General features: G+C 41.6%; 2 protein-coding genes across 4 annotated transcripts in view; both read left to right on the forward strand.

Moving 5' to 3' along the window:
- Positions 1 to 6,349, forward strand: part of LOC311132396 (cGMP-dependent protein kinase 1-like) — a gene marked incomplete at its 5' end in the record, with an annotated part of 223,927 nt that extends 217,578 nt beyond the window's left edge. For 2 of the 3 annotated variants that reach the window (XM_084165671.1, XM_084165670.1), the window contains 8 exons: positions 2,181 to 2,277; positions 4,029 to 4,168; positions 4,337 to 4,426; positions 5,027 to 5,168; positions 5,303 to 5,466; positions 5,654 to 5,839; positions 5,928 to 5,994; positions 6,122 to 6,349. In XM_084165671.1, the coding sequence (XP_084021797.1) occupies positions 2,181 to 2,277; positions 4,029 to 4,168; positions 4,337 to 4,426; positions 5,027 to 5,168; positions 5,303 to 5,466; positions 5,654 to 5,839; positions 5,928 to 5,994; positions 6,122 to 6,220 (985 nt within the window). In that variant the 3' untranslated portion in view covers positions 6,221 to 6,349. Of the gene's footprint in view, positions 1 to 2,180; positions 2,296 to 4,028; positions 4,169 to 4,336; positions 4,427 to 5,026; positions 5,169 to 5,302; positions 5,467 to 5,653; positions 5,840 to 5,927; positions 5,995 to 6,121 lie in introns of all 3 variants that reach the window. The other variant, XM_084165669.1, reaches the window with a different exon arrangement.
- A 3,567-nt stretch (positions 6,350 to 9,916) lies between these two features.
- On the forward strand, positions 9,917 to 11,570 carry LOC311128638 (dickkopf-related protein 1-like). Its single transcript, XM_084160825.1, has 4 exons — positions 9,917 to 10,216; positions 10,441 to 10,582; positions 10,803 to 10,934; positions 11,042 to 11,570. Exons 1-4 carry the CDS (start codon positions 10,007 to 10,009, stop codon positions 11,293 to 11,295), a joined length of 738 nt encoding a protein of 245 aa, XP_084016951.1. The 5' UTR covers positions 9,917 to 10,006; the 3' UTR covers positions 11,296 to 11,570.
- The last annotated feature ends 13,476 nt before the right edge of the window (positions 11,571 to 25,046 follow it).

Genomic DNA, 25,046 nt, shown 5'->3' on the forward strand with positions numbered 1-25,046 from the left:
CAACTGTATAAACCCTGAACCTATTGTTCAGCATAATGCGTAGTTCAATAGTGGGTCACCAGTCCGATGAGCGGTCAGCCGACGTGTGTTTGGTAACATTACATTGGCCTCAGTAAAGGCTTACATCTTGCAAGGCACCCAACCCGTGTTGAGATGCAATACTTTTTCCATTTCTGATTCCAATAGCTCATAAAAAGCCAGTGGTACTTGTTGTGTGTAGGATGAGGGCCAACCCAGGTTGAAGTGTTGGTGTGTGGATGGTGTGATTCGTCCCTCGATGCAGTCGTTTGCCCCCTCACAGTCCCCCATCATGTTCCTCTCTAATTGGCTGGTGTCAGGTTCTACGCACTGCCAGAGAGTGCAAAGGGGACAGACATGGCTAGTAGCCAATAGCGACTCCCCTCTTCCCCTGTCCCTGGGGACTCACTTCCCACCAGCAGAGTGTGATACAGTGGGGTGATATGTGATACAGTGGTGTGATGTGATGAGGTTATACTACTAAAACGACATGGGTGCTCCCTGTTTTGTTCACTTCAAACTCACATTGAAGATGGGAGATAATTCCCAGCATAAAATGGGACAGTTGAAGCCGACACTTAGTCACATTCCCAACAGATCCTGGGGATCACTCAGGAGCTCAGATGTCTGTCCACTACAGGGAAACAACCTGATAGCCCTTGTTCACAGGATATTTTCAGGCCTGCTTTGAGGCCTGTATATCTGGTAGATTTTCCATACAGTCACACAAGATTATTATACACTCTTAGAAAAAAAGGGTTCCAAAAGGGTTCTTCAGCTGTCCCCATAGGAGTTCCAGGTAGAACTCTTTTGGTTCCAGGTAGAACCCTTTTGGGTTCCATGTAGAACCCTCTGTGGAAAGGGTTCTACATGGAACCCAAAAGGGTTCTACCTGGAACCAAAAGGGTTCTACCTGGAACCAAATAGGGTTCTTCAAATGGAACTCCTATGGGGACAGCCAAATAACAATTTTAGGTTCTAGATAGCACCTTTTATTACTAAGAGTGTAGGAGTGAATAATGTATTATTCACTCATTCACAAATTAGCTGAATTGAAGACCATCCTTCATGATTGTAGTTAACAACCAAGTTGGTTCAAACTGATCAGGAAATCAGGAAAATGACTCTCCACTTCAGCTCTGTGAAGGACCAAATCCTGTCCATAATGGTTTTCTATGGAGATGTGATCGGCAGCTGATGGTTATCAGTGAGGTGTAAGGTCTTGCAGATGATGGAAGTGCAGTTTGGCAGCAGGGCAAAGATGTGAGAGCTATGGTAACTGGGTGGACCTCAAGCAATGTCCACATGCTAAAAATACCAGTGGGGTCAGCCAGGCAGTATTAGCCATCACTGGTCCTTGGAGCTGAGAACATTTGGCTTTTTGTTTTGACACGAACACACACCTTAGTCGCTCGCTGTCCTGCAGTCTGGTTTCAAGGCTTTAGTCTCTTCTTACCTTGTAGTCTAAGAAGACGTACTGTAAAGTTCATTGCCCGTCTGCAGAGCACACGTTTTTTCAGTGTTGGATTGAACTTTCTTTGATTGAACTTTTAGAGGGATACCTCTACCAGAAGTCTATGTCTGTTTATTTCCTTTGTTTTGTTTGCAATACTCCTGGTTGTTTCTTCAAAGTAAGGATGTCTACCTTGAGGGTTGTAATTGTTGGACTCTGAACTCAACACCCAGAGAGAGGACTCTGAGGAAGCCTAAACAGACTGAGATACATGCAGACAGAATCTGAAGATCTGGCCAATCCTCCAATCTTCCACACACAGATAAAGCTATATTCGAACCCTCGAAATGTGAACTGGAAACGGCGCCTTGACTCCACTTTCGAGAAATAGCTCTTACAGATGCTGTGTAGAATGTGTTCGTGAAGCAACATATCAACAACTTTGTCCTGCAAGGCAGATCATTTCTTTCTATTGACCATATTATTGACTTTTTGTCAGAGGGGTCCAATTGATTGTTTTTCAGTACTTTACTTGGTCGGACCAAAGTTAGGACAGGATGCGTGAGTTGATGATACCTATCCCAGTGTGGAAAGAGAGGGAGCGTCAGAACAGTTTCCCGGTTCCATCCCCGCCACGGTCATTCCCTATCACCTCCTACTCAATCCAGACTTCTAAGAAGTTTCCCTTTTTCCACTTCAAAAAATTCAGATACGAAGCGGAGAACGCCTTCTTCTGTAACCTGAAGCTGGTGGACTTCAACATCATTGACACGCTGGGGGTCGGAGGTTTCGGACGCGTGGATCTGGTAGGATGTTTAAATAAAGTATGTACTGTATGTCTATAATGTCTCTCTCTCTCTCTCTCTCTCTCTCGCTCTCTCTCTCTCCTTCTTCTCTCTGTTACACTCCCAATCCCAATGTCTTGTCATACTGTATCAACTGGGTAGACTGAATAGACACGGTTGCTCATGGATGATAATGTTACTTTTTCCATGGTGGTAAAACTGCTAGGAAGTTCTCAAGGGCGAACACGATTACTGCGAATGATTTCATTTCAAGGGAAGGTCATTCAGTGCAGACACCTTGTTGAATCTATCGAAGAGCTGATTTGTGGAGCTCTACATTTTCAGACCGTGCTTGAGACACATGTCCTATTCCATTTTAAACCATTGGCAGGGAATAAAGAGAGAAGTTGAACGTAATTGAGTGACATCAGATAGGATAGGAAAGACCAGTGCGTCTTCTTGTTCTGTAATGGAGCAGTCTCAGCCAGCTCAGGCCCAGAATGTCTCTGGGCTATTCGAAGTAACTTTCCACTGTAAGGGCAGAAGAGGTAATGGAGCCCTGCCATGTGACCCACGCAGGTTGGCATTTATTGGGATGACTCATGTACTGGAGGCAGCTCTGCCGGGTAGTCACTAGCTGGCACATCCTCAAAGTCATAAAATGTGATTTTAAACCTAACTCTAACCGTAACCTTAACCACACTGCTAACCTTATACCTAACCCTAACCTTAAATTAAGACCAAAAAGCTAATTTTCATGCATTTTTACGATATAGACAATTTTGACATTGCAGCTGGGCCATTAGTGAAATCGCTCAGCTCTGCCTCCAGAACAAGATTCATCCCAATAAACATCAACCTGCGTAACCCACAGTGTCACATATCATATGAGTTCTAACTTTAGTCTGATTGAATATGTAGTATAGGCCTAATAAACGTGTGAAGTTTACTACCACCAAATGTAGGCCAAGACATCAATTATGTCTAGTTGTAACATTTATAATTAAGCAATAAGGGCCGAGGAGGTGTGGCATATGGCCAATATACCACGGCTTTCAGCCAATCAGCAATCAGGGCTCGAACCACCCAGTTTATAATTACACACAAAACACACACAGAAAGTATATTTTGAATTAATATGAATATATTTTGAATGCACAATCATCATTTTGTCAGTAAAAATGTATATACACTTAAACAGCTGACACATAATACACATGAAAGCATGTAAACAGATAGAGAAAAGTTGAGAGGGAAAGAGCAAAAGAGGGGGAGATCAAGTGAGTGCTAGCATGGCGCAATGTGGGCCAGCGGGGTCTCAGAGAGTTGAGGCAAAGGAAAAGCCCAGCTTTTCCTAAAGAGAAATCCCCTGCCCTGCCCTATTTTCGGCACTGCGGCAACCTCAGTAAAAACACGTGGCCTTTCTCCTGCCCCAAGGCATCGTGTTCACTGCCCTGGGATTGAATGACAGCCCGGGGATTGACAGCCCTGGGATTGAATGACCCCAGACATGTAGGTGCTCCCTGAGATACGTAATGTGAAGAATGCCTGTTCCCAGTCAAACTATTTCCAGGTAGTCCGTAGTCACGAATAGACCCATGACGCATCTGCTATTACAGGGCCCATATAGAACAACTGTTAAAATGGCTGAACTAAGACTTGATCTTCACAGCCAGGACCTCTTTACAACTCAGATGTTGTTGAATTCGCTTTTAGTAGGATCGTTAACCTTGAGATGCTCAATATCTTGCATCGTCTGTGTCCTTCTACAGGTGCAGCTCAAAAGCGATGAGATCAAAACGTTTGCGATGAAGATCCTGAAGAAGAGGCACATCGTGGACACGCGGCAACAGGAGCATATCCGCTCCGAGAAGCAGATCATGCAGGAGGCCCACTCGGACTTCATCGTCAGGTCACTATAGATACAGTCAGATACTAGCTAGATGTAGAGAGGTTGCGATATCTCAACCAGGTATCTCTCCTGATATCTTTACCGATAGACTGCTTCATTATCCTCAAGAAAAGGATACAATTTACAGTTGACATGTTTTTTTTTTTACATGTTCTTTATGTGTTTCAGGCTATATAGGACATTCAAAGATGCCAAGTATCTCTACATGCTGATGGAGGCTTGCCTTGGGGGAGAGCTCTGGACCATACTTAGGGACAGGTATGGAAAATGCAACTCAACCAACTCAGTTTCAAATGACACCATGTTGCCTTAATTTCCCCTGGCTTAATCATTTTAACATGTATGAATACTGTCTTCGGCCTCCCGAGAGGCGCAGCGGTCTAAGGCACTGCAGTGCTTGAGGCGTCACTACAGATCCGGGTTCAATCCCGGGCTGTGTCACAGCCGGCTGCGACCGGGAGACCCATGAGGCGATGCACAATTGGCCCAGCATCATCCAGATTAGGGGAGGGTTTGGCCGGCCGGGATGTCCTTGTCCCATCGTGCTCTAGCGACTCCTGTGGCGGGCCGGGCGCATGCACGCTGACACGGTCGCCAGTTGTACAGTGTTTCCTCCGACACATTGGTGCTGCTGGCTTCCGGGTTTAGCGAGCAGTGTGTCAAGAAGCAGTGCGGCTTGGCAGGGTCTTGTTTCGGAGGACGCATGGCTCTCGACCATCGCCTCTCCCGAGTCCGTACGGGAGTTGCAGCGATGGGACAAGACTGTAACTACCAATTGGATATCACAAAATTGGGGAGAAAAGGGGGTAAAAAAAATCATACCAAAATGTAATAATAATACTGTCTTCATCATTGCAGAGGTTCATTTGAAGACTCAACCACGCGGTTCTACACAGCCTGTGTGGTGGAGGCCTTCGCTTACCTGCATTCCAAAGGGATCATCTACAGAGATCTCAAACCAGAGAACCTCATCCTGGATCACAGAGGCTATGCCAAGCTGGTGAGTGGACAGAGCCACAAAGTCCTGAGGACACCTCCACACCTGCAGTATAAGAACATGGCTCAAGACCCAAAGGACCTGCTGGAAAGGGTGTCCATTCAATGGATCTCATTGGCTCTTCTGTCTTTTCACAGGTGGACTTTGGCTTTGCCAAGAAGATTGGGTTTGGGAAGAAGACATGGACTTTCTGCGGGACCCCGGAGTACGTGGCACCTGAGATCATCCTGAACAAGGGGCACGACATCTCCGCTGACTACTGGTCATTGGGGATCCTCATGTACGAACTCCTGACTGGAAGGTAAGGAGGACGGTTGTGGATATGGCTGTCCATAGGTTCTCTTATTGTATATCTCCTATAGAATAAGTGCCTGGGATCAGAAAGAATGCCTACACTGTCTCCCATATCTGTAACCCCATACACATGTAGATGTAGGGTTAAAGGACCACCTAATTGTTTTAAATGAATGCTCTTGTTTCTTTTTCAGCCCGCCATTCTCAGGGCCAGATCCAATGAAGACATACAATATCATCCTGAGAGGAATTGACATGATTGAATTTCCAAAGAAGATCACCAAAAATGCTGCCAATTTGATAAAGAAACTATGCAGGGACAATCCTTCGGAAAGACTTGGAAACTTGAAAAACGGAGTCAAAGATATCCAAAAGCACAAGTAAGTCAAGTAAGCTAATGGCCATGATTGCACTGCAGACAAAAAAAACAACAGCTAAGATAACTGTTTTTTTCTGTTTGAATCGCAGATGGTTTGAAGGCTTTAACTGGGAAGGGTTGAGGAAAGGAACCCTGACTCCTCCAATCATCCCTGATGTAAGTAAAAATATGCATCATTTTAAAGTGAAACTGACACATCTAAAGAGCATGCCAGTGTAGGCATGATTTTCTTTATTAAAGCATGACAACCATTAATCCAGCCCCTCCTCTTCTTCTCTATCAGGTATCGTCGTCAACTGACACAAGCAACTTTGACAGTTTCCCAGAGGACAACGATGACCCTCCTCCAGATGACATGTCTGGCTGGGACACAGATTTTTAACGGCACGCTCCATCTGTTGTAGCCTCTCTGGGTTTCCTGGGGAAGCGCTTCAAGGGTCTGGCTGCAGAGCACAGACAGACAGTTGATGACGCTGTGAACAGACTGTGACAGTGAAGGGGGCAGTCGTACCGCTCTGGGTCACCGAGATGCCTTCGCCGATGTTGCTCCACTCTCCTCCGAGGTGACATTGGGACTAACGGTTTAGCCGACAGAAGTCACCTTCAGTCTCTCTACATCACCATCAACCATGCCTCTATTGGATCCCCTCATGGAGAGTTTCTTTTTGTCACACATTTGTATATTTAGGTTTATGTATTGGGTTGTGGCTGTTAGCGCTCACCAGTGTTTTCAGTGATTACTTGTGATACTGAGTGGAGTGGGTGTGAGAGGGAGATTCCAGCTCTCTGTTGTAGCGTCTTGAGGACAACGATTCCAACAGGGGGTGGGTTGACACTCTTTTAAACGCTTGTCATCAATAATTAAAATGTTATTTTTTACAAGTTCCTTTGTATCATATTATACATTTTTAATATTACACTAATAATTACAGCACATAAATATTATATATTGTATATAATGCGTACTGTGTTCCGTTCGAAAACGCACACAAGCATACACACAATTGAACATGTGTAATTACACCATTTATAGCAAAGTTGTTTGATTGATAAAAACTACTTTGGCCTTCCCTTCGCCATTCAGATCTTTTTCAAAGCCCTACAGTGTTAAGAAAATATATTTTACCAAATTGAATTGCAAGGACATATTTGACTTTCAATGTATTACCATTTAGTTCTTTATTAAGTAAAGGGGTGATTGAGCCATCGAGTGGGGAAACAGACAAGAACATTGTTTGCCACTAGAGGGCAATCTGGGACTGATACAAAAACAGGCTTACCATAGGGACACAGGAGGTGATGTCAAACACTGGGAATTTAAATGGGAGATAGCAAGTGGACTTTGATACATGGCTAAATACAGTCAGTCTGTCATATACAGATTATTCTACTATTCATATGATTAATTTCCCATTAACATTATCATTTCTAAATGAAAGGCAAGATAGCTGCCATTCTACAGGCCTCAAATACATTATCATAATTTAAAATGTTTATACTGCCCTTGAAAACACTATGAATATTATTTATTGTAGGACCAGAAGTAAATATTTGTGTACATAAATATGTAGTGCTGATATTTTTGTGATATGTGTATGAGTAGGCTAAACTTATGAACGTCATTATTTAATTTGAATATTTGTGTATGAATGTTTTGTCAAATGAAATACTGTGACATATTTCCTCAAGCTTGAATTATTTTAATGTTATCGCCATCATTCACTGAATGACTGTGAAGTCGCACACCGCAGTACTGAGCATCATTACATGGCTTTGTGGCATTATTGAAAGTGCCTTAACTCGATGGCATCCAAAATATATCTTCAATATTTGTTTTAATGCTGCATGACAATTGTCAAACTTAAACTGTCTTCATTATTTGGCTTGCTGCTTTTTTATGGTCCAGCTATTTATATGCCTTTTTTCTTACAATAAAATTTAACTTTCAATCAATATGAACGGAGATGCTGCTTTTTTTATTTGGTGAAGCTGTTCTCTGGCTACTCCCTGATCTTTACTGGTCTTTTGTACTGGGCCTGTAACTACAAGGCAGCTCATTTGAGCGAATTACATGTTAAATAAACTGTTATTACTTCCTTTGATAGTCACTCTTTCTCACCACGGGAGGGAGCTTTCAGAACACCTGACCCTCCAGGCGATAGATAGCTTTATTATCTTGCTAAACTATAAAGTAAATCGTCTGCCCCTTTATTATTTCAATCTAACACAAACTGATTGTATGTTTATTTAACACTTTAGGGACATGGGCTAACTAGTGAGGGTCTATTGTAGGATGAATGGATTAGGCCGCAACCAGGCATTTCAAAACAGGATTACCTGGCGTCCAACCAAATGAATTGGCTGAGTACAATGTCTGGTAAAACCCGCTAAAAGCCGAGCAAACGGACTGTTTGTAAAAACGCCATGGCTGCCGGAGTCTGATTAAGACATGGGGGTTCAGGGCTGTTTGATCTGTCCCCATCAAAGGGGCCTTTACACAAGCTTCATTTTACACCACTGTAGGCTTTGGATGTACAATTAAAACAAAGCCTACCGACCAAAGAATTGGATGAAGGCGGCCAATTCACGTTTAATGAAGTGTATAGCCTAACTAACCTCTGTAAACAACATCAAAGCGCTTTATTAGGGAGGCTTTCCCAAAGTATTTGGCAGACATGCACTTTGAAACTGTTAAATCGTATTTTGTTCCTGCATACTTCTCTCAAGGAGCTGGTTCAGTTATTTAGGCTTTGGTTCAGATTTGGAAAATATTTTAATCACTTTAAAATATAACTTTTTTATTTTTTAGTATTTTATTCAGTCATGATGCAAGTCCCTATAGTCTTTTAAAGATTTTGTTCATTTTCCCCTTTTTAAACTTCTCAAATTAGATGTTTTGGGCTTTTGCAAATACGTTTTTCTATTTTATAGGCTAACCTTTTTTATACACCTTTTTCTAAACCACTATTCCTGATTTAAGAGCCAACATTTTTTCCCAACCAGACAGACTGTCTTTCATAACCTGATATTAAGCAACAGCTAGAATTCTCTGTAGAATTATTACAATAATTTAAACTTTTAATTGTCAAATAGCAGTCATAGACCTATTGGTTAGCAGGCCTTTGCCACTACATTCTCAGTAACGTTGAAATTGGCACAATAGACTACATCAACACAAGAGGTGCTTTAGAGGTTAGGCTGATAGCTTTATCTGAGGGGAAGGGAATACTTGTGTGTCTAATTGTTTTACAGGCTACAGATTAAGGTTCAGAGAGACCGATGTGAATTCCTTATCGTGGGGTGCTAATCATCAACCCATTTTTATTTTTAAGCAGTTAGCCTGAATAGTAATTAATTCGGTAAACTTTTCACTCTCCGAGATTTGCATATTTCCCTTTGATTTTCACCGCCTTGTTTAATCAAGTGCATTTCAAAGTTCTCTCGTTACAATTACCGATCAAATGCTGTTAATGGGGAGAAAATGTCTTGAATGATCACCCCATGGGTCGTCTGTGGTCAGCGAAACTATAGTTATAAAGTTATAATCGATTTATAAACAGTAGCATTACAACGAAAAACGATGTACCATACACAATGTAGCCCCCGTTAATATTTTCTTCATATCGAAATATTGACTCGAAGTACAACAAGTGGCACCTTTCTGGGATAAAAGAGGCTGCTCATTTCTCAATAAATGTTGACAAATGTTGATAATGCGCCACAAATTATGAGTAAAACGTTCATACATTGTAGCTGCATCTAGGTGATATACCTATTCATATTATCTTGCTTGAAATGCTGGTAACGTGTCTAAGAGAAGAATGTGTCGGTGTCTGTTTGATGTCATCCCGTGAAGAGTCATTGATAATTGTACACAAACATTGCGAGACGTTTTGGATTAGGATTCCCGGCCAATGGGTGGGCAGCCTACTTGCTGCGGGATGCGTCATGAGCTGAACCCTTTGAAATTTCATCCACTCCTTTGTTACACATAGTTGGGGGCGGGAATGCAAACAACTCCACATGTATAAATCGCACATCAGGAATCATCGGATTACAGAGGTAGCCTACTCCGCTTTACTAGTGCGCTCCTACCTGCCTTCGATCGCTAGGCTACTATTGCATCTTGGAATTGGAACCATTTCCACATACAACAACCACTTCTACAATGACAATTATCCTGCCATTCGTTTTTTCCGCTGCCTTTTATATGATGGTCGGATACTTTCATTCTGCATGCGCTGGATCAGTGTTTCTCAACTCAAATGCCATCAAGAACATACCTGGAGTGGCGGGTCAGAGTCACCCCGTCAGCGCGAACCCTGACGAATTTACCTTTGACAGCGGGACCCAAAACATGGCAATTGATACCATACAGGTAAGCCCAGTATCCCATTAGTCATACAAGTAGGCTATTTTATATTTATCAAAGTAGGTTATCCATTGTGTTGAATTTGGAGGTTTTAAAATGGACCATGGTTTCCCTCATAGTTAAATTGAACAGTTTACCATCGGCAATATGCCTAGCCTAATATTTAAATTGGCAACTATATACAAAAAAGTTGAATGCATAAAATTAATCATCTGAATTTCTTCTTTCAGTCTTTGAGTTGCTCGGCAGATGAGGAGTGCGGTGACCATGGTTTCTGCTTTGAGTCCCGAGGTGCCTGTCTCCCATGCAAGAAGCGCAGGAAGCGCTGTATCCGGGATGCTATGTGCTGCCCTGGCAACCAGTGCAGTAATGGTGAATAGCCTACAAGTCCCAACACATTCATATTAAATTACACCATCTAATCTGTTTTATAGGGCATTTAGAATATGTGTCTAATGCCATTCCTCACTGCTTTGATCTTTTGAAGAGAAGTGTAGTCAGTTGAATTTGAGTAATTCTACACACTTGTTGAAGGAGCTAGTGTAATTTCAAGCACATCCTCTCATGTTTGATCTTCTTGTTATATTCCTAGGCCTGTGTTTGACCAGCGATCCTGAGATCGTTCAGCACATCGGAATGCCAATATTCAATACACATGAGGACAACGCTACAGTGGAACTGCACTCCAAGGTGCCCACACAAGATCTTTCACAAACCCCTAAAGGTATGTAACAAATCAGTTATGAAATGTACTATTGAAAATGGACTCAGAGTGATATATGTCTTGTTATAAACAAAGCCTACAATAAACTAATGTATCTTATTTTTCAGGTCTGGAAGGTGAGAACTGCCTGAGGTCTTCAGATTGCACAGAGGGACTTTGCTGTGCACGGCATTTTTGGTCCAAGATCTGCAAGCCAGTGTTGAAAGAAGGTCAGGTCTGCACCAAGCACCAAAGGAAAGGCACACATGGTTTGGAGATATTCCAGCGATGTGACTGTGGAGACGGTTTGTCTTGCAGAACACAGAGAGGGGAGCACAACAGCAAGGCATCTCGAAGTCTGCACACTTGCCAAAGACATTGAATCAATAAACTGTCAGCAGCAATCCATGGATTTCCTTAGCCTTTCAGAAATTCTAAACTAAAGGACTGGTGTGATTTCTGACAAGCGAAGTGGAGAGGAAGGAGTTTTCTATTGGGACTGTTTTTGTGTGGTTTTCAGATTTTGTTCTTCAAAAATGACAAGAGTAGTTGTGATTGTTTCTGTATGGAACTTGAGATTTATGATTATTACAGTAAATTACTGTATTGTACATAACATATAGATGATGGCACTTAATTATTTTTAGTCACAACTATTCGAAGAAGGTGCTCTATTTACGTTTTATTGTACATTTATTAACACTGATTTATACGAGTTTATATAGATTCTGATATAAATGTCTATATTTTTATTTGAAATAAAGAGTGTTACGGTATTTAAGCGTCTTACGAAATAATTTGCACATTATTCGATGTAATAATTTACTGCTTTAGAGATCTACCAAGGGAAAGGGGAAATTACTTGATGCAGTCAAAGGATTGATATTGGCTGTTCCATTAGTCTGACCAATTCCAAACATTACGTACTACAAGGTATACAACACAGTTATAACTATTGATGCAAATTGCTTCAGTTCTAAAACTCCATGTATTATGGGAATAACGTATTAGGCTATGAGAATCACTGTGATACTTCCCTTTATTGCACCAATCCTAACCTCAAACATCTACCGCTGATTTAATTTGATGCACACAGTGTAGGACCATTCCCTCTGCTACTGCTGCCTTTCATATGGCTCTTTTATAGAGTGACTAGGAGAGGTTGAGGCTCACCACAGTACCTCTGACCTGTTCATCCTGAGCGGAAGAACCATAGGGCCTTACTAACATTTCTTCATTGTCGGATGAAAAACCTTGTTTTTCCCCCAATGTACTCTGAACATTTCATGACTCTAGGAGCAACAAAATGAATTCTGAATAGCTTCTGAAGTTTCAGAATTGCATGTTCTTTAATGGGAACAAAATAGTAATTTTCCTGAAAAGTTGTTTATTTTGGAGATCAGTATTCATCAGACAGCGACGATATGGAGGCTTGATGGTAACTCCCAGTTTACTCAGATAATGAAGTGAACTCTGATGTTAGACTCTGAACTTGCAGGGAGGTATGAATGCTGCGTGTCGTCATGCTTGTCCCAGATCACAAGCGTACGGTGGGTACAAGAACAAATTAATTTAATGAATCTGATTCTACAACAAATGAATGTAATTGAAAAGGGAAGCAATGTATCAAACGGACACACTTCTGCATCTCCAATACATAGTGCACAAAACATCCCTTTAAAGTACTTTTTCTTTCAGGACGCAGCATTCGACTTCCTTTGCGTTCCCCCGCCTTAACGAGAAACTGAAGAGTTCGTCTTTACTTCAAGCTGTCAGGCGAGACAAAGCAGTGGGGGAAGGCATTTCAAAGCACGGTATATACCGTTTTCAGTTGTCCTCTTCCCATGCATGTGCTTCCCCCAGCTTTGTTTCAGCAGCAGGGTAGACCCAAAACATCTGTGGATGGAATCTCAGTGCAATGGCGAGGAGGAAACCATAAGCGACCCACTAGACATAGAGTTAATTATTTGAGGAAAAGAGTGGACATCTTTTAAACTCCAAAGCAAGGGTAGCGCAATTTTATCTACACCCTTAAAGGGAAAGGGTACCCTTTTAAGTACAGGTTGCTGCCTGGTATTCACTCATTACTAATCCGCAAACATTCGGTGTAAAATAATGGATCCCCTCTTTGCAGCGCAATACAATAAAACAGCAATTCACCTCTACTGAACAGGGCAGTGTGAATGTTTTACAGAGTACCTCAAAGCCCCCTCATCTTTGAAGTTGTGAGTAGTTAAGTAACTGGAGGCTTGCAAACAAACATAGTTAGAAAAACACAAACACATTAATGTGAAATGTGCTATTAAACACACATGTTCCAACCTGTGTGTTTTCCTGATCTGGATGTTGAGGTCAAGACTTGTTTTGCTATATACTGTGTACTGTGCAGTTTTTTCATTAAGAGCTCTATTCAATTCGCATCGCGGAAGTTCAGCTTTACAGAATGATTAAAATTGAAAGGATTTGTTCCTGCTTTAGCGGAGACTGTAATCACGGTAAATGCTGCACATGTCAGCTCAATCAGAAATGAACCTTCCATTTCTATCGTGGAATCTGTAACGCTTCCGCTTTAAAGATTGAATAGAACCCTGAATTGGGTGTCATTTATTTATATGGGATTTAAATGTAGGCTTTAAAAAATATATATATATATATATATTTAAAGACAAAACCAATCAGAAGATAATCATAATGTTAATTAAGCAATAAGACACGAGGAGGTGTGGTATTTGGCCAATATATCACGTCTGTTCTTGAGCACGACGCACCGTGGAGTGCCTGGATACAGCCCTTAGCCATGGTATATTGGCCATATACCACAAACCTCCGAGGTGCCTTATTGCTATTATAAACTTGTTACCAACATAATTAGAGCAGTAAAAATAAATGTTTTGTCATATCTGTGGTATACGGTCTGATATACCATGGCTGTCAGCCAATCAGCATTCAGGGCTCGAACCACCCAGTTTATAATGAAGAGTAATTCATGACACAAACCTGATTTTGGATCTGTGTTCACACACACAGACAACTGTAATACAGATCATTAAACATCTATGAAACTTAACGATAACCATCAACAGAGTCCACCTGCTAACCTATAACCTTTCTTCTTGATGAAACCTTTGGTGTCTTCATCCAATGTTTTGAACGTTAACCTGGAACACACATCTCTTTAAGTGAGCCCCACGGTCTCTAATTACTAAATTTGGTTGCACCCAAAGCAGGTGTAAAATAGATATTAGGGTTAGAGTTTACTCTAATACTGTATATTCATATCTGAATGAGGATGTTGGTGGGCTGTTATTTTCCAAGAACTTAGCCGGCTGTAAGGAATATAAGTGGATGCAATATAACCGACTGCATGAATAGGGACATCATCGTGGATCTCTTTCATTTAAACGACAAAGATAATAACTGGTGAGGCGAGGAAGGGAGATTGTTGCCCACAACCTGTGGATGCACTGCTGTCTATGGCCCTCTGATGTCGGCATCAAAGGACTAACGATGTTGGTTTGATGGGAAAACAGGATACAGGTGATTAGTAATTAAACCTGCCCTTCCGCCTCCCCACTGCCCATTAGTGTGGGTGACAATAAATATGTTATCCTTCCTGTGAACACTACAGCGCAGATCTGAAGGCTATAACCTTACTGGACAAGGAGTGGCACAACAACTTCCTCTTGAATCGGATCTACCAATGAATGTGCCCTGACATGTCTTAAGTAGATGCAAATGACTGTGGTGACTTCCAGGAGTTGTCACTTCCACAAGTCTTTGGTTTTGTGAGAACAAGATTTCCGTTGTGTGACTTCACAAGGTAAGCATTATGTAAGAAGTTAAGTATGATAAAAAAGCATATTTGACACATATTTTTTGGCTGTCCCCATAGAAAACAATTTTTGGTTGCAGACAGAACCCTTTTTGGATCCAGGTAGAACCCTCTGCAGAAAGGGTTTTACATGGAACCCAAAAGGGTTCTACCTGGGACCAAAAAGGGTTCTGTCTGGAACCAAAAAGGGTTCTTCAAAGGGTTCTCCTATGGGGACAGCCAAAGAACCCTTTTAGGTTTTAGATAGCACCTTTTTTTCTAAGAGTGTACATTTTTAATAGTGTTGTTTTTTGGTGACACAGCAAAATCATTTTTTTAGCACCTAGATAGATGACCCAGTACTAGCGGCTGTACTTTTTACTAGCAGCCTGACTGCCATGTTTGAAAATTACAGACGTGAAATTCCATCAGTAATGATGTCAGGCGTCACACATAGGAGCTCACAGAGAAGCGAGCTTCTGAAGAGCAGACGGCTGTCTGGGGGGTCTGTACACAAACAGAAAGGAACAGTCAAACACCTTTACTGTCGCTGGTTTACCCAAAGACTTGCAGGTCAGACTCTGACCGTCAGAGACATAAAGGATTTAGGTGAAAAATCTGTCAATGTGCCCTTGAGCAAGGCACTTAACCCTAATTGCTCCTGTAAATCCCTCTGGATAAGAACGTCTGCTAAATTACTAACATGTAAATGTAAATCTTCAATTAAAAGCTAGCTGAAGGGATTACCTTCAGCATCAGTATATATTGCACTTTATATGGAGCAGTGATTGTGTTCATTACCAAGACATTGCTTACAAGACAGTTCACCACATTGCCTGGGAACTGCAGATGAACAGTATACTGAACAAAAATCTAAACGCAACATGCAACATTTTTTTTTTTTTTACTGAGTTACAGTTCATATAAGGAAATCAATCAATTGAAATAAATTAATTAGGCCCTAATCTATGGATTTCACATAACTGGGCAGGGGCGCAGCCATGGGTGGGCCTGGGAGGGCATAGGCCCACCCACTGGGGAGCCAGATCCCAGCCAATCAGAATTAGTTTTTCCCCACAAAAGGGCTTTATTACAGACATAAATACTCCTCAGTTTCATCAGCTGTCCGGGTGGCTGGTCTCAGACGATCCCGCAGGTGAAGAAAGTGGTCCTGGGCTGGCGTGGTTACACGTGGTCTGCGGTTGTGAGGCTGGTTGGGCGTACTGCCATATTCTCTAAAACGACATTGGAGGCGGCTTATGGTAGAGCTGGCAACAGCTCTGGTGGACATTCCATCAGAGCTTTTTGTGCTTATGGAAACTTTCTGGGATCTTTTATTTCAGCTCATGAAACATGGGACCAGCACTTTACATGTTGCGTTTATATTTTTGTTTAGTATATTATAGACAGACTATATCGACTTTGAATTTACCCCTGTATTATCTAACCAAATGTCTTTATCTCTGCCAAAAGCATAATATTTTGAATCATTGTTGGATTTTTGCCTCTCTGCCAGACAGACATTGATATAGCCTACCACAAATATGGGATGGATTTGTCGTCTGGCTCTACGAAGCTGGCCACATCCTTAATGACAAGGATACTCAGTATGCTGTCTGTATCAATACAAACTCCCTCCTTCCAATCCTTTCCAATTTATTCCAATAGAACTTCAGGCTCTATTCAATCTGAGTTAAAGAAAGTTCATTACCGATTGAGTGTTATGCATCGTTTACCGTGAACGCAGTCTCCGCTAACACGTGAACATTGCCTTTAAATTTCAATCACGCTGTAACGCTGAACTTCCCGCGATACGGATTGAATAGAGCCCTTCATCCAACAGACTTTCCTGCAGGAGGCTACATCTGCACCAGGCGGTGGAACCTCTCTGTGCAGAGGAAATGACTGTCATAAGGTTACTAGACAGCCCTGGTATTCCAATATGAAAAATAATAAGGTGGACATGAAATGGCAAGAGAGAAAGAAAGAAAGAGAGAGAGAGAGAAAGAAAGAAAGAAAGAAAGAAAGAAAGAGAGAGAGAGAGAGAGAGAGAGAGAGAGAGAGAGAGAGAGAGAGAGAGAGAGAGAGAGAGAGAGAGAGAGAGAGAGAGCGAGCGAGAGAGAGAGAGCGAGAGAAAGAGAGAGAGAGAGAGAGAGCGAGAGAGAGAGAGAGAGAGAGAGAGAGCGAGAGAGAGAGACAGAAAGAGAGAGAGAGAGAGAGAGAGAGAGAGAGAGAGAGAGAGAGCGAGAGAGAGAGAGAGACAGAAAGAGAGAGAGAGAGAGAGAGAGAGAGCGAGAGATAGAGAGAGACAGAAAGAGAGAGAGAGAGAGAGAGAGAGAGAGAGAGAGAGAGAGAGAGAGAGAGAGAGAGAGAGAGACAGAGAGATAGAGACGGAGACGGAGACAGAGAGAGGAAAGTGATGAGGAACTACGTGACTGGCCCCTGTCGTAAATCCACCCTCTGACTTACAGTAAAGAGGGCTAGGGAAAGGGAAACCAAGGTCAGCCTGCTGCACAGGACTGTAACCAGCTGTGTGTGTGTGTGTGTGTGTTCGCGTGTGTGTGTGTGTGTGCTGGGGTAGAAACCACAGCTAACCTAACCTAAACCACAGCCTCGTAACCCAGAGAAGGTAAATAGATGCTTTGCTTCAGACTCTTCACACTAAAACGTGACACTGTGTTTTGCTGGCTTGAAAGGGCTGATGATTCACACAAACACAGGACTGTGATACTGTATATTCCAAAATATTATCCTAGCATCAACCACAGGTTTACTTCTGCCACTCAATCACAGAGATAGTCCTTTGATATGGTGAATCTCTGCTTGTCTCAGACGCATGTTGATTTAACATGACAGCAGGACTTCATGTGATGCTTGTGTCACTGAAGCAGTTTAAATTAACAGCTGTAATTAAAGAATGGAAAGTATTTTCGCTATAATGATTTAATGTCTGGTGGACATTTATATGTGCAGACAAATCCTGTCAATTTCCACTAACGATAGTCTGCTATCCAAGCAAACACACAACCTCCTTAAAGTTGTGTCCAGATGAAGCCCACTGAAGGCCTCTCAGGTAAATGTCATGCCTCAATCTAACGTGGTTTAAAAACATGGTTTGGTGTAGCCTCAAGTCAACTACTAGAAATGTGATTTCAACGTTACCTACAATGGCAAATATTAATGCAACCTAGAGTCTAAACAAACCATATTTTTATATATAGCATTATTTGTTTGACTGAGTAAAAAGTTCGAAAAAGAGTCCACGGTCCTCTTTGACCGCCAACCTTGCATTTTCAACAACATCAACAAAACTCCAACATCATTTGCATATTCCTCCTGTCCAGAAAAAACAGGAATATGTCCGCAGGCTTTTTTACCAGCGCCACAAAAAAATACGATTTATAATGTAACAAACTGCCAAAGTTTGTGTCGCCAAAGGGTTTTTACACATTTTGTAAACAATGTTTATACAAAACAGGTCATTATGAAGCCTAGCAACATGCGTACCTCCAACTACTTTAGCCCTACCTCTGCGTGCTTGCTGGTCGCAAAGAACCACACCACCTGGCATAGACGTACACTAAATTTCATCAATCACATAAGCTAGTGTTTCGCAAACCCGGTCCTTCCCCAAACTCGGTCCTCGGGACCCCAAGGGGTGCATGTTTAGTTTTTTGCCCTAACGCTACACAGCTGATTAAAATGAATCAAAGCTTGATGATTTGTTGATTATTTGAATCAGCTGTGTAGTGCTATGGCAAAAATCTAAATGTGCACCCCTTGGGGTCCCGAGGACCGAGTTTGGGAAACACTGAATAGGCTAGCATTAGATTTCCTTATTTTCTGTTATATGACAATTTCAAAGACTATAATTGAGTATTCCAGGCAACCCAGGCCTCTACAGCTGCAGAAAGATCTGATTCAGACCGGCCATGCTTCAGACTGGGCCTTCTGGACATCCCGACATACCAGCCTTTCTAGATAGATCCTTTCAGTTCCGAGCAAACACTAAAAAACAACACAGTGTTATGTCTAGCTTTAGTACCAGACAAAAATGAAATAAGATAAACAAATCTCCTGGTTTGAGTTCCTGCATAAAATGTCTGCTGCGTTTCATTACTTTAATTGGCCCAGATTTTCTTTGGGAAGAAATGTTGCTCTCATTTCTCATTTTTGAAAGTGTATAATTCTTGCAACTCTGTCACGGCCATCTTGTTTTGCATTTGACATTAATCACGTGTACAACATTTATCACTTAAATCACTCTGCTGACTCGCACTAACAAACAAAAATATATTCAATATGAGGAAATATGATTCACTATGTATTTGCAACTGAAAAAGTAAATGTATCTTCATCAAGAGAATTTTAAGAGCCCTTTCCAAGCAAATCTTTGGAGTATATTAACATTGTGCTTCTTAGAAAGTGGAAGGAAACACAAATTCATCAATTTCTTTCCATAAGACTCTCACATTATTTCAGTCAATGTGTGATGGGCCATAAATTGCTCACTTCAAGTCATAAATTCATTTCAAGCCAATTGAATAATTTGGTAGCATGTCTTTGAGTGAAGTTGGTTAATTCTGTCAACATACTGTATTTCTCTGCAAGAGGCCTGTTGACAGTCTTTCTCTTGGTTTTCACCATCAACTCATGTAGGTCAAAAGAAGTGAGATATCATTGCATACTGTAGCCTTATGTCTCAAAATACTTCTGGGGGTTAACCAAACACTTTGGTACAAAAGCCCAATCTCTATCGCCTGTCCCAAACATGAAATGCCATTCCTCTGGATTACTCAATCTTCTGATGTTCAATATTAAGGCCAATTATGTCACATCTATTTCTCCTCATGGCTCTTTAAAGGGAAGCCGCCAAATCCTATTTACTGTTTTTTCAATTGTCTCCATTGGGCCTTGTACAGTTTAGAGAGCTTAATAGGATTGGGGCCGCTTACCTTTGATTCCACCTCTTCTACCATGAAACACATAACGGTCCCATTTGTTTTTCACAAAAGACTGATTTACACCAGACAAAGAGAGGGTTACAAGCAATCTCATTTGCTTAAGTGATGGCATCCACAAGAAAGAGGACAAATCTTTGATCTTGCGGAGGTGTAAATGTGTTGGATTTTCTGTTGTCAGTGGCTGTTGTCCGGTGGTGTGAGCCGTTGGGTAATACAATGTTGGATCTAATAGAGGCCTAGTACTTCCACATGACTATCTCTGTGTCGGCTCATTTGCACACGGTGTTTAAAACGGGAATACAATGTGTGTCAATGGGTCGAACTAAAGCAGATGCTCTGAGATGATCTTCGTCTGCCAACAGGAACAGTAGGCAGCCTTTAAAGTTCGATGACACACTTCAAAAAGGAGGGCCTTCCCAGGTCCACCACTATCTGAAGACAAACAACATTTAGCACTTTGGTGTCTAGTAACAATGATGAACAAGATGGGGAACGGAAGAAAGGACTGGAAGAGCTGAGAGAAAAGCTCTATACTTCCTCCACCCAACTCAGTTCAGACATTTCTTTACCCTTTAACAAATACAAATGTTTTTTCTTTACAATCATTGTCTCTCAAAATATGAATGAACTAAAAAAAGGGGGTCCCTTCTCTTTTGTGCTTGAAACAACCATACATAAAGCAAAGAGGGAGGGTGCACATTACAAGACTTCAAAGAGTGTCTCTGCCCCAACAGCTAAGGTAGTGTGGTTATGTTCAAGGTGCCTATTCATGTGAAAAGACTTGGGGCAAAATCATTCACCGTTACCTGAGGATACTTACCCGTTTCCTCTAAAAGAGAAAACAAATCTCTGAGAACTTGAAACTGCCAAAAAGGATATGTTTTGAAGTGACCCTTTCACCCAAAGGCAATATCAATTAACCCCCGGTTTTACAGTCTGGTGAGCTGTGAGAAAATACTCACTCTCACACAGCAGCTCTAATGATAAGATACTATTAACACAGAAAGCACAGGGCCTGCTGTAAAAACACAGTCACAACCTCAAGGTTTAGGTTTTTAATTTACTTCAGAAATGTAAATAGTGCAAGATTTTTTGAATGATTGCCTCTAATTCTCTGTCAAACTAGAATAAGAATCTTCCAGATGTGAATGAGAACCTTCATAAATCTGAGATGTTGAAAATTTTGAGTAGACACTGTTATCCAGAAGAACTAGGGGTTGTGGCTTGCTCAAGGGCACATCAACCAATTTTTCACCTAATCGGCTCAGGGATTCAAACCAGTAACCTTTCAGTTACTGTCCCGGTGCTTGTAACCACTAGGCTACCTGCTGTCCACAACCAGAATGAGAATTTATTGCCTCCATTAAGTTGACAGATCTTTCCTTTCACAGTGTCATCACCAACACGTTGATTGTTCCGCTCCTGTAATGTTTTGATCCTCCGTTTTCATATGATACAGATGTAGGATCTTAATTTCAGCAAGTTTTCTACAGCAGGAAAATAATCCTGCAGCAACAGGAAATGTGAATTATTATGTGGATTATAATTCATTGACATTTTTGGAGGGGTTGATACATTTTTCGTAAGAGAAAATCAAGTCTGACATTTCAAAGTGGAAATTACTTCAGAAACCTTTTTAAACCTCAAATACACTACAAGTTTTAAACGCCCACACCAGTAGAAATCCACTTTTTCTAGTTGACCAGAGCTTACACATGATGTTGCACAACGATTTAAGTCAATAAGTCATCGCTTAATCAAAGTATGATATGTTTGGGCTTGAAGTAACAAATCCGAACCCCCCCCCACTTCAGCAAATCCGTGTGAATGCGGTGTCTTTTCCAATGATATGACATACAAATTATTTTCAGCCTGTGTTTTGTTTCAGGGCTGGGTTTTATTTGAATGTTATCACCCGCCATCTTGGCATTGTTTATTAATCAGAAAGTGACTGAGCTGAACCAAACAGCCTTATGTCCACTTGGCTGCCTGAGCCATGGAGCAAATAAAAAATATGTTTTTGCACCGCCACCTTTTCCCCCCAGAAAAATGTCATAATCCATTGGATAATTTCTAAATGTTCACTTATTTTTTAGCTAGTATATATAGAAATATATATATATGACCATTTTATAAACTGTATAATTGCGTAATATGATAGCATTTTCAAAACCCGCTCACCCCGTCGCCCCCAGATGAATGGTTTTGACCACAAAAGTTTTGCTTCACTATGCGCTCCACTGCTTTGATTGGTGTCTATCCAGATGTGTTTATCCAGATAATGAAAACGCAACCGCGAAAGAAAATTCAAGGAACTTCTAGTTACATGTCATTTGCGGCGTGCATGATCATGAGCAAAGTCATTCTAGCCTATCATTTCACTTCCCCTGTGAAAACCATGAGCACGGGCTGACTTGGCTTTGCAGTACCGCAGCCAAAGCTTTCCAGCAGCCTACCAACGGTTGCACCGTGTCCATTACAATGTAGAAAAAACACATATCAGCTATCTTTCAATAGTTATTCATATTACCGAAGCTTCATCTTATTCTTTCTAATTTCTATGGCGGATTCGAGGCCGCAATTTATGGAAGATGAAAAAACTTTGGAGATAGCAATAGATGGCAAAGTCAAAGATAGGCCAGTGGTTTCCATCTGTGGCGAAGTTTTCCCTAAATCAATGCTTATGACAAAACCCAGCTCCAGAACCAGCCAGAGCCAGCTGGCTAATCTTTTGAATACGGGGCAGTAAAAAAAAAAACGGACAATTAGGCCATCAGTCTCAAGTCATTGACTCAAAATGTGGGTGACTTCTTTTCAAGGGTCTCTCTCTCTCTCGCTCTCTCTCTCTCTCTCTCTCTCTCTCTCTCTCTCTCTCTCTTTTAAATATAGCCTATTTTTCTGTATCAACTATATATGTTCCAAATATATAAATGATTTTACAGGTAAAAAACTGGACAACTTGACCAGAGACTACTGTCTATTTGATAAGTGACTGATTCTGGTGCTATCTGCCTATCCATCTCTGGCACACCACTGCAGAATTACAAAATAAAATAATGTATTGATTAAATCTCATAGATTAAAGAACTGGCTTTCATGCTCACAGGAATGTGCTGTTTAAACTGTTTAGATGGAAACACTTGTCAGACAGACCTGAACTTGTCAGTATTACGAAGAAGTAACCTTTGTCACAATACAGTCAGAGGATGTAATATACTGTATACAATGATATTCCATTTAGCAGACACTTTTATCCAAAGTGACTCACAGTCATGCGTGCATACATTTTACGTGTGGGTGGTCCCAGGAATCAAACCCACTATCGTGGCCTTGCAAACACCAAAGAATGCCCTACCAACTGAGCTACAGAGGACCACTGTGGAGGTGGATATAAATACAGAAGCCTAGTATAAATAATCAAATAACCATGTATCCTGGAGCTGACTGTATTGATTAATTGAAGTTGCATAAAGATTACATCTTTAATAGGGATAAATAGTGACATTAATACCGCAGACACACAACTGCTGAGTAAGAGGTATGTTCTTCCTGCGTATAAAAACCTGACAAACTGTGCCTGTGGTCTCCTCATACAAGACCCTAACTGATGTGACACTAAATGACAGTCTTTTTTAGCGCAATTACAAACATACCACTCTCGTTACCTCTCCTGCCAATACCTTGGTTTCAGCTCCGTTTGTGGGAGCTTAGCCTTAGGCGTGTGGTTTGCCACAGCTCAGAAAGTTCACCAAAAGCACAAGAGCGATTTTGATGAAAACCATGCATAGCACACAACCATAAATATTATTTATCTTGATAGGGCACACATACAAATCTTTTCACAGCGAGGGCTGAAACCAAATAATGTGTTTAGCAAAAGAATGTGTGGAAGAATGTTTTGTGTGTTGTTTTGTCCCCCCAGCCTCTATGGCATGATAAGAGGTGCCGTGCTAGACCGTGTCCATAACAACCCTTGGAGAGTAGAGTAGACCCTACTGATTAACTTGACAGGAATGGCTAGCCGTGCTGTGCGGTGTTGACACGTTGAGTGGAGCCTGTGTGCAGGTGAAGGAAGTCCTCTTAATAACACAGAGCATTACCTATCAGGTAAAAACAACCGCCTTTGGAGTCTGAGACAGCTCCTAATCGCCGTCCCTGGCCCACAGGTGCTTCCCATCCAAATAAACATGTTTACTAAGAGGCTTTTTACTTACTAAGGGAAGAAGACAAGAAACGTCCATTGTGAACAACAGTGCAGAGCCAAGTTAGTAATTGGGTCATTTCTTTTACACAGACATTTCTGAGAAGTTACAGTCCAGACAAACAATTCCAAATACCAAAGCTATTTACAGCGATTATTCTGAGATGAAGACCACAAACATCAGCATTTTGCTTTGTTATTTTATCCAGAGAGAGCGATAAGAGTGGGACATCACTCGCCAACTGATATACTGACTACTATTAGCATTCCACGATCCAGATGGTCAAAGTACCACTTCGCTAAGTATTCTCTACCATCCTGTATAGCACAGTGACAAAACCAGTGCCTGGAGTGTAGTGCCTTTATATACATTCCATGGCTGACTGACATTTTTCTTACAAGGCAATCAGTTAAGAACAAATTGTTATTTACAATGACGGCCTATACTGGCCAAACCCGGACGACACTGGGCCAATTGTGCGCCGCCCTATGGAACTCCCAATCACGGCCGGTTGTGATACAGCCTGGAATCGAACCAGGGGGTCTGTAGTGACGCCTCAAGCGCTGAGATGCAGTGCCTTAGACCACTGCGCCACTTGGGAGCCCAATGTCATTCCAGGCACATCAGTAGTCCAGGCTCCAGCAATGAACCACTTGGCTTAAAGGAATTTACATTATAGAAGCAAAAAGCTTTGAAGTCACCTAGAGTTAAACACATGACATAAGCACCTTGAGTTTTTTTCACCATGTCTTCACAGTTGGATTGCAATGGGTCATTATAAATGTGATTGATGAAGGGGTTTCTGAAACAAATCACCTCAACTTTCCATGCGCGGCGTGCCAAGGAAACTCTAGACACATTCCCTCTGGTTTGAGCCATCCCCCATCATCACTTCATCATCAGTCCAGTATACAAGCCTCTGGGTAATAAAGGAATAGCGCTTAAGTGGCAATAAGAGGGCCATAGAGAGGTTTCAGAGACTCTTGGGAGGACTGGAAGAGGAGGGGAGGATAACACTTGTGGCAGCCACAGAGAGAACACACCATCCACAACCCACAAAGCCACCCCAGCAACCCAACCAATGATATTCGCACACTTACTCAGCAGCTTGTGGTCACTATGGCATCCACTGGCAGTCTGTCAGTGTGTGTGTGTC

Source organism: Coregonus lavaretus, assembly GCF_964263955.1.
Source record: "Coregonus lavaretus genome assembly, chromosome: 1".
NCBI lineage: Eukaryota > Metazoa > Chordata > Actinopteri > Salmoniformes > Salmonidae > Coregonus > Coregonus lavaretus.